The sequence below is a fragment of the Harmonia axyridis genome, chromosome 1 (genome assembly GCF_914767665.1).
Source record: "Harmonia axyridis chromosome 1, icHarAxyr1.1, whole genome shotgun sequence".
Lineage (NCBI taxonomy): Eukaryota > Metazoa > Arthropoda > Insecta > Coleoptera > Coccinellidae > Harmonia > Harmonia axyridis.
In genome coordinates, this window is record NC_059501.1 from 23,470,309 (window position 1) to 23,484,920 (window position 14,612).

The 14,612-nt window shown below is 35.6% G+C and overlaps 1 protein-coding gene across 1 annotated transcript; it reads right to left on the reverse strand.

The window, feature by feature from the left end:
* Positions 1–487: 487 nt before the first annotated feature.
* LOC123688790 (venom carboxylesterase-6-like) lies at positions 488–10,880 on the reverse strand. Its single transcript, XM_045627458.1, has 10 exons — positions 10,647–10,880; positions 10,446–10,594; positions 7,720–7,810; positions 7,475–7,669; positions 6,294–6,479; positions 5,890–6,216; positions 5,201–5,388; positions 4,914–5,049; positions 3,534–3,660; positions 488–720 (listed from the first exon to the last, which is right to left on the reverse strand). The coding sequence occupies exons 1-10, from the start codon at positions 10,741–10,743 to the stop codon at positions 549–551; spliced, it is 1,668 nt and encodes a 555-aa protein (XP_045483414.1). The 5' UTR covers positions 10,744–10,880; the 3' UTR covers positions 488–548.
* Positions 10,881–14,612: the final 3,732 nt, after the last annotated feature.

The window sequence follows — 14,612 nt, forward strand, 5'->3', positions numbered from 1 at the left end:
ACTTCATTAAATTGCCAAAAAACGCATTTTTAAGGTATTGGCAAACTCGCACCGATTTGCGGGTCACTTGGCCAAATTTTTAAAAATAAAAAAAAAGAAGTGTGCACCTTTTCATCTGATTCTAACCATAGCAATCGACAACTAAAATGTTCAAATAAAACATACTTTGCACAGGACTCATTTCACAAAAAAACGAAAAAGTTACACCAAAAAAACTATAAAAAGTGGTGCAAAGTCACACCGCTCTACGGTACTGAAAATCTAATGAGCACAGTCGACCTAACTAGTAGATTTTAAACTTACCTATTTGTGGAAATGTTTTACAAGAAATGTTTTCTACTCTTTCTATTTAGAATTGGATTCCAATAAATGAAGCCTTTTTCTGAAGTTGAATGATTCATAAAAACGAAGATTATATTTTAATTCTTCGGTTCGGTTGATAAGCTTGTTATTTTGTACTGGGACAACCGAAATTGTAAAAAAAACCTAATTATTGAAGATATATTTGATGGATACAATGTTATTTCTGATGAATGAACTTTGAGTTTCTAAAATAAATGATTATTTTCCTTGATTGGTAAGCGATCCCAAATCCTACGAGGTGCGAGTTCTTCTAATTTGATCATCTTGATATTGTCTGGAGATTTAATTGACAAAACGTTCAATTTCTGTTGGTTCGGTGTTATAGGGATCCAAGTCACGTTGCCTATTTTGGGAATTCTGAAACAAATCATATGGTTACCTTTATGATTGTCCTATAGGAACTAATAGAAGAAATATCAAACAGTAAAATTAAACACTACATAAGAACAACTACAACTTTCACAGTATTGTTATTAGGCCAATTAAAAAGTCCCCGATCTGATGCACAGATGGCGGTGCTAGTATTAAATCCATATGATTTTTAGTTAGTACCAACCTTCAAACGATACGTGTCAAAATTTGACAGCAGTCCGAAAATTATTATTCATTTATTTAATTATCGCTTCGACATCTAGGCCATTAGCGGATTCTGTTCGATTTAGTATACAGGGTGTTCAGTATTATATACATGTCATGGTATAAAATTAAAAAAAAATAATAAAAAAGTGAAAAATACGAGGGGACGTTTTTGTAAAGAATTACCAGAGGTTAATATATATTGCCTCTAGAAGGGAAAAAATACAGTTGAAGCAAAATGTTGGCTTGATGAAGAGTTTCCGAGGTCTGCATCAGGAAAATCAACCATCATTGTTTGGTATACTATCATAAGTTTAAACGTGGTGAAATGAGTACCGAAGACGGCGAACGCTATGGACCCCGAAAAGAGACTGTCACAGACGAAAAAAACAAAAAGTTCACAAAACAATTTTGAATGACCGTAAAGTGAATTTGATCAAGATAGCAGACATTGTGAAGATATCATCTGAACGTGTACATCATATCATTCACGAATATTTTTACATGGAAAGCTGTGTGCAAAATGGGTGGATTGTACACAATGAGCCAAATCCAAAGCGAGGAAAAATACAACAGCCAGCTGGCAAGGTTATGGCTTCAGTATTCTGGGATGCGTAAGGTATAATATTCATGATAACCTCCAAAAGGGCCAGACCATCAACAGCGAGTATTATATAGCGTTGTTGGATCGTTTGAAGGATGAAATCGTTAAAAATGGTCCCATTTGAAGGAAAGAAAAGTGCTGTTTCATCGAGACAATGCGCCGTGTCACAAATCAATAAAAATAATGTCAAAATTGCATAAATTGTGCTTCGAATTGCTCCTGCATCCACCGTATTAGCCAGATCTGGCCCCCAGCGACTTTTTCCTGTTCTCAGACCTCAAAAGAATGCTCTCTGGAAAGAAATTTATCGCCAATGAAGAAGTATTCCCGGAAACTGAGGCCTATTTTGAAGCGAAAGTCAAATCGTACTACAAAAATGGTATCAAAAAGTTGGAAGATCGCTATAATCCCTGTATCACCCTCGAAGAAAATTAGGGTGAATAATAAAATCGAACTTTGACAAAAAAATGTGTTTTACCGGGGACTTTTCAGTTGGCCTGTTGAAGCATTTCCTATTATCTCAATGAATATCCCAAATCATTAGGAAACAAATGCTTTATAATATGAAAAAAACGAAAAAGCAATTGCCGTGAAGTCAGCCGCTATTGCGCTAATTAAGCTTTTGGAGACCCTAAAACTTTATATGGATATAAACAGTGTGATCCAACGAAAACTGAGCACCTCGATTTTTTGGCTTTAAAATGAAAATGTGGAAAATACGAGGGGGGACAACTTTTCCGCTCTTCGCATCTCTGCAACTGCAACCCCTAACGGGGCTGAGTACAACCCTTTGATTTCGAATAGGGATGAGGGGTTGCCAATGCCGTACCTCATTTTGAAGATCTTATCGAGTAGGTACTACCTGATCCTGGAAATTCGCTTCAAAATTTCCATCGATAACCAAATGACAGGTAAAATAGTGGAAGAGAACTTACTACTAAAGGGTGTTTTTTTTTAGAGCTATAGAACTTTAAATTGCAATAATTTTCGATGACTTTTTCCAACATTTGTGGCCGTATATCGGCAATAACACGCCGAATGTTGTCTTCCAAATGGTCAAGGGTTTGTGGCTTATCCGCATAGACCAATGACTTTACATAGCTCCACAGAAAGTAGTCTAGCGGTGTTGAATCACAAGATCTTGGAGGCCAATTCACAGGTCCAAAACGTGACATTAGGCGGTCACCAAACTTGTCTTTCAATAAATCGATTGTGGCACGAGCTGTGTGACATGTTGCGCCGTCTTGTTGGAACCACAGCTCCTGGACATCATGGTTGTTCAATTCAGGAATGAAAAACTTAGTAATCATGGCTCTATACCGATCACCATTGACTGTAACGTTCTGGCTATCATCGTTTTTGAAGAAGTACGGACCAATGATTCCACCACACCAGTCCATAAAGCGCACCAAACAGTCCATTTTTCTGGATGTAACGGTGTTTCGACATACACTTGAGGATTAGCTTCACTCCAAATGTGACAGTTTTGTTTATTGACGTAGTCATTCAACCAGAAGTGCGCTTCATCGCTATTGGACGTGTGCGATTCGTATTCCGCACAGAACCATTATTTTCGAAATAAAATTGCACTATTTGCAAGCGTTGTTTAGGCGTGAGTCTATTCATGACGAATTGCCAAATCAAACTGAGAATAAATCACTTGACAGCTGTTAAATCGGTCGCCATCTTGAACAGTAATGCCATCTTAGAGTTATGTACCTCGAAAAAAAACACCCATTATTATGCCTGCCACAAATCATCTAAATATAGAAAAAAATGAGGGAAGCGCTGACTTGAAAACAGGATCTTTTGAGCGCTCGTTCATTCATGTGCTAATTGCGTCTTTGTAAACCACTATATCTATACTAATTATGTGTTCTTCAGTCTCCGAGTGCTCAAAAGATCCTCTTTTCACGTCAATGCATTCCTCATTTTTTTCTGAAATATTTAGTGAAATTATTAAATCAAAGAATATTAAACAAAAACTCACCCAGTCCTTGCATACTCCTCGATGAATTCTGTAAAGAGACGCATCATTTTTTCATCTTTGGGTTTCAGTCTATCTGGATTTGTTCTGAATTTGAACAAAAGTTTGCTGTCAACACCGTGGGAAGCACCTGAAATTCGGGTATCAGTCATGAAAATTGAATTTGCTATGAGTAGTTTCCGAGAATATGTAATTTTTATTCAATTTCTGGATTCTACACATTCCAAAGCATAAACTTCAGAGATTTCAGTAAGGTGCTTTGCTCTCAGAAATGACCAGGAAAAAAGAATTTGAATTTCGGCAGTGCTTGAATTGGTACAGATTTTAGTTCAAATACATTGGTGTAGGATAGAACAACTCTTTTCATGAAAAAAAGTTCATACAAACATATATCCTAACAAGCTTAGTTTTCGAAAAACAGGGTGTAAAAGTTTGAAAAATAACAGTTTTTTACTTAAACCATGGTATTATTACATTAATTGTTTTATTTTTTAGGTGTTGAGGTCTACATAATGTAATGTTCAGAATTAAGTGTCTTATGCCAAAATTTCCCAGTGTCGTAGAAATAGGGGACCGATGTTTTTTTTCCTATTGAAAATCTACACCACTGTCTTTTTTTTAGAGAATATTCTTTCATATCTGAAATCGACACGGTTTCACCAAAAGTTGATTGTGCCATTTTCGAGATAATCGAATACAAAGTGAACACTATAGGTACACAAAAATCCACAAAAATTTATTTTACAAATTTTTCCATTAGTTGTAAATGAAAGCAAAAAAATTGACCCTTATAATACACAGTCAATTTTTGTACTCATTTGTCATTATTGGGATAATTTGAAAAATTAATTTTTATGGATATGGTTTGCTTTCTACTCAATTTTCTCAAAACCGGTAAATTCTATGAAACAAAAATCAAAAGAACTCTTTTCTTTAGTGAAACTCTGTTGATTTCATATATGAAAGAATTTTCTCGAAAAAAAGAAGGTTGTGTTGATTTTTAATATGAAAAGGATCATGGTATCCCTATATCTACGCCACTGGATAAATTTGGCAGAAAACACTTACCTAATTCGAAACATTACATTATCTAGACTTCCAGACCTAAATAATAAAACAATTAATATAATAATACTAGAATGAAAAACTGATTTTTTTCATTTCGAAAACGAAACTTGTCAGGATATATGTTTATATGAACTTTTTTTCATGAAAAGAGTTGTTCTATCCGATGCCAACGGTACTGAACTAAAATTTAGACCAACCAAGAACTTTCAATTGTAGTATATTGTTTTTTAATATGCAGATGAATGTAGAAATATTCTTTTATGACAGAGGTCCCGTAAAACCTAAAATTGGATCATAATTTTGATTATCACATACCGGGTGCTCCAAAGAACTCTAATCTATCTTCTGGTACATATTCGGATAAGTAGAAATATACAGGTGATTTTGTTGCCAAGGCTTGGGTCCTAACAGCAAGATCTGAAGCAACCAAAAAGTGACGATCCGTTAAAAGCTGTGGAAGAAAACAAACGATCAACTCTTATAAAATATTCTATAACTTTTTAAAACTTATCGAAAAGCTTATGTTCAGAAATTTTGTTATTATTTTGATTGATTATAATAAAATAATGAGGATAATATTATGCAACATATTCAATACTTACCCTGTTCAGTTTTTCTAAGCCATTCTCTGCTGTGAGTTCGCCATCTTCCAGATAGAATTTTTTCAATTCATTAATAACATAATCTAATTTATCTGCATCTACATACTCAACCAGATCTAGAAGACTTCTACCCCATTCTGTGAAGTTGTTATAAATAGAAAATATTTCAGATCTGTTCTTGTATACAGCTGAAAAACACAACAATTTTTCCAATCAAAGAAAAAATCCTAATACAATATTGAAATCTGCATGTTTTCTAGTTGAATCTTCACACATAGGCAAATTTATTAATTACTTCAAATTTTTATGGAATCAAATTGTCAATCTATCAATTTTCAAATTTGAATTTTTATAACATAATTATAGTTCTCATATTTAATCAGCATTATGCCATTGTAGATTTGATCGAAGTGAATGGCGATTACGTAGAAAAATAGCTTAGATTTCAAGCTTTACAGCAATGTACAAAACTTAGTAAATAAATGTTAATTAATGTGAAAAAAATAAATGGAGACCTTACTTTAAATACACGCCTCGTATATGATAAGTTACCTTGATCTGACCCGGACTGAGCCAAGATTCAGTATAATATTGTCTCGTCATTTTAAAATTATTCAGTAATTTAGTATTTCAACCAGGTGCTCAAAAAATGTGGCAAGGTATACATAAACATCACAAGAAGAACTTACATTCTAGAGAAAAGAGAGACTCGTTGATAACGTTTGAAACAACCCAGGGTAAATCGTAGACCTTTTTATCTTTCAATAGCTTGTAAGGGTTTTCTGGGATAAAAGCCTTCGGATTTCCCTTTTCTACAACAGGTTTGAACCAAGTGACCATCTGGTCAACCAGTTTTTCTATCGGTTGTCTCCTAAGGCACTGTATCATTTTTCTGGTGGTGTCTGTTGGACACTGCACTTTTTGAGCGAGTAATTTCGATTTTTCTTCGGGGATGAGTGTCAGAGATCCAGATCCAAGAACCGTATAGCTTAATGACCAGCCTTTGTGGAAAAGGCCTAAAAGAATATATGAATGAAGTGTAAATAGGACCAAATGTACAAGTGACATTGATTGAATATCATGAAGAACCTACCCTTAGACAGTGGAGAAATGTAATGGAATTCCACACTTGAAGCACCAGATGAGAATCCAGTTATGGTAACCGAATTTGGGTTTCCTCCAAATTGTCTAATGTTCTTCTGGATCCATTTCAGAGCCAACACTTGATCTTTGAAGCCATTGTTACCGTATACTTCACAGTCACCTGTACTTAAGAATCCTGGAAAATATATTTATTATTATGACAAGTTTTAAACGAAGAAGGAATATTTTCTTCAATTTTTGTTTAGGTAATATAATTTACGGGATGAAGTTAGATAAGTATGAGTATGAGGATCCTCTATGTATGGTAAATAATATAAAATTGGCTAACACCTGCACTTGGTAATGAATGAAGAAAATACAAAAAGAAAGAAAAAGAAGTACGATTTCCAACTGTGTAATATCATACGATATCAATTATCTATCTAGTTAATGTATCACCAAAAATGCCATCAACATAACCATTATCAAACAGAAGATTTCCACGCCATTTCATAGGAATCATAATCGAAAGTAAACCAAGGAGAATGCATGTCATCAAGGGAGAGTAGCGATATACCGGTTTCACCCTTATTAGGGATCATCAGTACCGCATAACTCAACCCAAGATGACGAACAAACGACATAGCAGGCACCTTATTGAACGCTGGCAGGCGCAGAGCAGTATGATTACTGCGGTACGCATGAAATGGCGTGAAAATCTTCTGTTTGACAATGGTTATGTTGATGGCATTTTTGTTGATACATTAACCAGCTAGATAATTAATATCGTATGATATTACTCATCTTAGTACTTATCTTGATTTCAAGTCAAGCCAAGTCAAGTAGCTTGGATATCAAGTTAAGCCGTGAACCGCTACGTGTTGCTTCCATGATAAAATGTAGGTACATGTCTAAATGTCAGATTTTGTGAGGATGATTGCTGTTTTGCTGTGCATCAATGATATGGACAAGGGCGGTCCTAGCCTTAAATTTAGGGGGGGGGTCACCGTTATAGGCTTCAAGTTTTTCGAATGGACCATTTTGTACCTTGTCTGCTTGAAACGAATATTAAGTGTTAGGTGGTTCAATTTTGGGGGGTCATGACCCCCTTGACCCCTCCCCCCTGGGACCTCGCTTGGTTATGGAGGTTTATATCTATAATCTAATGTATAATAATATGTCCAAACTCACCTGCAGCTCCAAGCCTGTAATTCAAAGCGACCAAAATTACATTCTTGTCCATAATATAGTCAGGGAGGACCATGTTGTAAGGAGAACCAATATTCAAATACCCTCCATGTATATGAACAACCACATCGAAGTTATCAGCTTTATTGATACTTTTTTTAGGCACATAAACGTACATGTAGAGGCAATCCTCAGTTCCTTAAAGGAAATGATTAGATCCTAGAAATTTGAATTGATAATTAACTCACCTACTACGCTTAAAGTACCATCAAGCTGACTGCACATATATGACTTATTTGCGATGAGAGTATCTTCCCATCTTGGAGCAGGAATAGGTTCCTTTGAAGAAAATACACAGGATATATTAAGAACAATATGAACGTATTATAACGTGAAAAATTTCGAACTAACTGACATTGTATACATAGATGAAATGAAATCATATTAGACAATACCAAACATGAATTTAATAGTTTGAAAATGTACAATTTCATGGTATTAGTTTTTTTGATTTGTTTATCGATTGTCAATGCGATAAATTCGCCTACGATTGTTTTTCTAGCATTTTGTAACAAAATAACTTCAAATCTTGCCGAAATCGCAAAAAAGATGATAAAGTCAAAATCTTTTCATTAAATATTAAAATTAGAAAGGTTCCATTAATAGGAATTCAATAAAAAAAATTATAAAAAATATGGTGGCAATGAGTCGACTCACATGTTTTTGAATATTTCGGCAGAAAAATAAAAAAAAAAATTTTTTTTCTTCTTCAATTCTGCAAATACGTAGTATTATAGAACTGTTTGGGGTTTGGACCAAATTGTACAGTGCATCCCATTTTGGGTGAGACAGCCAGGTTTCTCGCTTGTTATTTAAGATAGAGCCTTGCGGTTTTCACGTTCCTGTGCTACTTTTTCGTGAAACTCAAGTTGGTCTAATCAGATTGTGCATAACTGTTTCCGTTCAAAAGATACAGGGTGATTTTGGAAATTGATACTCTTCGGACCCCTTCTTTATCTCCGAAGTTATTAGAAATAATGCTGAGGTAAAAACTACGTCTGAATCAGAATTCTGCGTAGAATCCAGTGGCGTACTCAATATTTTTTTTCGGGGTATGGTTTTGAAGATTCAACACAAACTTATGTTTTTTTTAATGGAACACCATGTGTATTATTACTTCGTTGAATTCGTTATTTTTTTTCCTTCAAAATGATATATGACACTATGTAGGTAGGATGTTCAGAAATGTTAAAAAAACACTAAAACATCAAATAATGATGATTTTTTTGTTAATGGGCAATGGATTTCCCATAGAAAAGAAGAATCAATAATGATAACAATAATTTATAGCGATGACAGCTAGATCAGATTGGTTTTTTCCCTCCAATGGCCTTTATAAAACAATGCTCCCAAATGCATAGTAGCCATAATAACAACAAGGATGTTTGTATCATCAATGACCTACTACTTTTAAAAATCGAAAGTAATAATCCTCTCATTGAAACAGAAAATTCATGGCCCATTTACAAAAAATCATCATTATTTGACGTTTTAGTGTTTTTTTAACATTTCTGAACATCCTACCTACATAGTATTATATATCATTTTGAAGGGAAAAAAATAACGAATTCAACGAAGTAATAATATATAGGGTGTTCCATTTAAAAAAATATAGGTTTGTGTTGAATCTTCAAACCATACCCCGAAAAAAAATATTGAGTTCGCCACTGGATTCTACGCAGAATTCTGATTCAGACGTAGTTTTCAGCTCAGCATTATTCCTAATAATTTCGGAGATAAAAGAGGGGTCCGAAAAGTATCAATTTCCAAAATCGCCCTGTATCTCTTGAACGGAAACAGTTATGCAAAATCTGATTAGACCAACTTGAGTTTCACGAAAAAGTAGCAAAGGAACGCGAAAACCGCCAGGCTCTATCTTAAATAACAAGCGAGAAACCTGGCTGTCTCACCCAAAATGGGATGCACTGTACAGGGTGTTCCTCGATAAAACTTAAAGTATATTTTTGTACGTGGAATCAACTGAAATAATACAAAATAAATATAGGTTTCAATTTGAAAATCTTGAGTTCTGATTAATTCTAGATGTACAAGTTTATGATCTTCTTATAAACACCCAGTACACTTTTGGTCCAAACCGCAAACAGTCTCATAATACTACGTATTTGCAGAATTAATAAAGAAAAAAGTGCTCATTGCCACCATTAACTAATGAATCGCAGAGTTTTTACTCCAGGTATGGCATATTGCCGAAATTGTCGTCAAAAAAAGTAGTTGTCTGTTATAACCGGAAGTTGTAGAGATCTAAAAAATATTTTAGGGAGAAAGATCATTGTCTGAAACCCGAACTTGCAAATTTTCAGAATAAAATTATGATTAGTTTCCCATAAACGTCTAATAGGCCATCGTGGTGAATCACCCTGTATATGTCTATTAATATGTTTGATAAACACATATTCCTCAGAAAAACAATATTATCTGAAAATTATGCGGTGCTTGGAGTTTAAATTTGTTGCTTGGGAGCCCAAGCATCACGATAATACAAAATTCTTTATCTGGCAAAAAACTCAACAATTGTTTCGACTGCTTTTTTGAGCGTACGCTCCCTGAACATATCGCTTCATCATCATGTTATCACATGTATTGGTCTCAAACGATAAGGTTCCACTCACTGATGATGAATCCGTCCTCGAACACAATTTGGTACTTCTCACCGTCCGTAAACATGATAATTCTCGACCAGAAAGACTTCCAAACTTGAAATTATGAAGGTATATGTTCGGATTTAGAATGACGCGGTAGAGTTCGTCATAATAAATTATGTATTATCAATTCTCATTCAAAATTTTTAATTATATGTGTCCAAACCCGAGATAAATAAATCAAAAAAAGATTTCGAAGGCCCCTGCAATTTTCAACATTTATGAAGACCGTGTATCATATTCTTATATTTTACCTTGAATCTCAATTCTCCAACTGGGGGTACAGCATAAGGAATTCCTTCAAAAGCAGAATACGTTCTTCCATAATATGATTTTTTGTGATAGCCTTGGACATCTCCTTGGTTCAATTTAACTGTGAGTGTCCCATAACACAAATATAAATCTGAAAATTCACTAATGAAGTATACAAAACGTCATTGGGCTCCAAATATTACCTGAGAGAATAACAAAAATTATCAAAGACAAAGATTTCATGAACATTTTCTTTGTTTGGAGTTTGTTGTTCTGATGAAGTCTGAACTCTGTTGTCATCAAAATCAAGTGTCTTTATTTATAGACAACTTCGGTATTGTTACCTATCCTTAATCAGTGCGGAGAAATGTTATGCGGGAATTCCAACTGATAAATGATTCTTGGTGAACCGTTGCAAGTTGTAAGCTGTAAAGCATGTTCCAGACGTACAGTCTTACCCTATGTATAGATGGAGATGTACCGGGTTTTTCACCATAATTTGACTCCCCCTTTAACTTTGTTACTAAAAGAGGTACAAAAAAATGTTTTCTACAAAAGTTTAACGAAATCGACTAGTGTTTTTTAAAATGATTTCACAAAACGAAATATATACAGAGTGGGCCACATATTGATAGCAACTTCATTTTTTCAAATGGAACACCCTGTATATTTTTTTAAATTTGACTAGCTCTTTTTCCCCTGATTTCAAATATATAACATATGTTTGGCTCATCTCTTTTATTGTGAGTACCACAGAGTTTCAAATTTTAAGAACCACCTAGCATACTCAGTAATCAGTTTTCAAGTGGTAGGCTGCGATAACTCAAAATGTTCTTTTTCGAGTTATCTCGTTGGCAACGATATGACATATAGTCAAATTGCCAACGAGATAACTCAAAAAAGAGCATTTTGAGTTATCGCAGCCTACCACTTGAAAACTGCCAGCTTGCATGCCAGGTGGTTCTTAAAATTTGAAACTCTGTGGTACTCAGAATAAGAGAGATAGGCCAAACATATGTTATATATTTGAAATCAGAGGAAAGAGAGCTAGTCAAATATAGAAAAATATACAGGGTGTTCCATTTGAAAAAATTAAGTTGCTATCAATATGTTGCCCACTCTGTATATATTTCGTTTTGTTAAATCATTTTAAAAAACACTAGTCGATTTCGTGAAACTTTTGTAAAAAAAATTTTTTGTACCTCTTTTAGTAACAAAGTTAAAGGGGGGGTCAAATTATGGTGAATAACCCGGTAGGTAGTGTAGGTACTTATAATCAAAAATTTTGAATTTAGTGATAATTTATCTGTTATTGGAGTTTTAAACTCCTTTCATTATTTGCAGCTGATAAATCAAGAATTCATACAGTGTGTGGTTATTTTAATGGACTGTATGCAAAATTCTAATTGAAATACAATTTTACTTTCCTATTCTGCAGTCAACGGCTGTGTTGAAAATATTTCACCGATTAGAAGAAAAAAAACAAAAGGATAAGTTGGAAATACACTCATCGTCCAAAGTCTTGCACCCCCTTCCCCATTATCAACTCTATACTTGTTGAATGTGAAATGGCAATTTTTTGTGTGTGGAATCTTTACTATCTTATCACTTAAATGGAAACAATAAACCAGTAAAAATGTTTCTTATTCGGGAGAATACAGGTATATTGGAAGTTAATCAGTTTTCAGAGAATAACGAGAGTTATAATATTGTAAATATTCCGTGGAAAATTCCGGACATCCAATTTTTCAGTATGACTGGCAAGAATAGTAGCCCTACATCAAGAAGTTTTGTCGTACCACCAGATTGTGTAGAGTTTGAATATTCCATGGACTTCAGTAAGGCGCATAGTGGCCCTTTTGCTGGAAACCGGCAGCGTTTCCCGTAGACCGTTGCCTGGTCGTCCCAGAGTAACATCTGCTAGGGAAGACCATTATATCGCAAATTTTACTAGAAGGAATCGAAAGGTATCTGTAACAGCCCTTCGATGTTATTTTTCAAGGACCTATAGATGGGTAGTCTGAACCAGTACCATAAGGAGACGGTTGCATTCCTCAAATTTAAGGGCAAGAAGACCTTTAGGAGCACCTTGGTTATCACTTGGTCATAGAGCTACGGCAATGGTCACAACTCACAACTAGCGATGGACGAGTCGTATAATTCTCAACTCGATCTGCTCGAGTTGAATCGATGGCCAACTCGGTTTGAAAGTCGAGTTGACTCGAGTCGGCCGCAACCGACCGAATAACTCGATGCGTTCACCGCATCGAGTGAAGGCTCATCGCGATCGCGTCGACTTCGACTGCCGCCGTCGACCGAGTTGAAACGTTGACACTCGGTTGAATCGGGTTCAGTTCGGTGAAGGAAGGTTTAACTCGGCGGTCGCTTCATCCTACCACCAACCACACGACGGCTTGATTCGGTTTACATCGTATAGTCGTAACTCGTAAGATCGAGCCCAACTCGGGTCAGCCACCAGCCACAGCTCTAACTGCAACGGCAACGGATGGGGATTCACGATTTACCGAATCGTATGGTTTCTTCCGAGTTCCTTGTTGACTCGAATAAACGCAAAGGTATATCGAGCTGACTCGTTGAGATTGCAAATTGAGTTAATCCAGTTGAACAGCTCGAGTTGCCCATCGCTAGTCAGAACACCACCAAGACTGCCTTTCATCATAAAGGCTCATTCTCGGACGAGTCACGATTCGGTTTGCAAAGTGATAGTGGACGAGAAAGGGTTTGGAGAGATCCAGGCAGACTAAAGGGAGTCAATTTCCCATGGTAAGTCGTGCCCTTTCAAGAGGAATCGAAAATCCCAGGAATAAAAACAACAAACACAGGCAATAGTTGGATCTAACGAGTGTTTTTTTCGAAGTATACAACTTTAAGTTGGCATTACTGTTCAAGATGGCGACCGCTTCAACAGCTGTCAAGTGATTTATTCTCAGTTTGGTTCGGCAATTCATCATGAATAGATTCACGCCTGAACAACGCTTGCAAAAAGTGCAATTTCATTTCGAAAACAATGCTTCTGTGCGGAATACGTATCGCGCACTACGTCCATTTTATTTTGTTAAGCGATGAAGCGCATTTCTGGTTGAATGGCTACGTCAACAAACAAAACTGCCGCATTTGGAGTGAAGCTAATCCTCAAGCGTATGTCGAAACACCATTACATCCATAAAAACTGACTGTTTGGTGCGCTTTATGGGCTGGTGGAATCATTGGTCTTCAAAAACGATGATGGCCAGAACGTAACAGTCAATGGTGATCGGTATAGAGCCATGATTACTAATTTTTTCATTCCTGAATTGAACAACCATAATGTCCAGGAGCTGTGGTTCCAACAAGACGGCGCAACATGTCACACAGTGCGTTTGGTGACCGCCTAATTTCACGTTTTGGACCTGTGAATTGGCCTCCAAGATCTTGTGATTTAACACCGCTAGACTACTTTCTGTGGGGCTATGTAGAGTCATTGGTCTATGCGGATAAGCCACAAACCCTTGACCATTTGGAAGACAACATTCGCCGTGTTATTGCCGATATACGACCACAAATGTTGGAAAAAGTCATCAAAACTTGGACGTCCAGATTGGACCACATCCGAGCCATATGCCGGAAATCATAATTGAAATGTAATGCCACAAGATTATCTTGCGGATAAATAAAATTCATGTCAATCGAATAATCCATCGTTGTTTTATCGCAATTTAAAGTTCTATAGCTCTAAAAAAAACACCCTATACAACAAAGTGTACTTTTATTATAGAAGTATGTATTTTATTACTGTGAGCAATAAAACCGCGACATAAGACTGCAGACATCTGCTATTGCGGGATTCCCTTGATCTTTTCGAGTTTTCTTTGATTTCAATTTTCCCAAAACCTCTCGCATTGGATAACAAATTGACAAACATTGGTCATCCCTTGAGCTTAGGAGCGATCGAAATATTTCGGGGAATCTTCAATTTCAAAATATGAGTTTCCTAATTGAATCTAAATAACTGAAGGAAGAATACCAATGATTTCATAAAATAATTATAACAAAGAAAATCAAATAATTCATCAAATATTTTTCCGCTGATTATCAAAATACTATCCCTCAGGTACAGTTCTCGATATTTTTCAACGATAACCAGAATATTTTTCACGATTCCTTTCTAT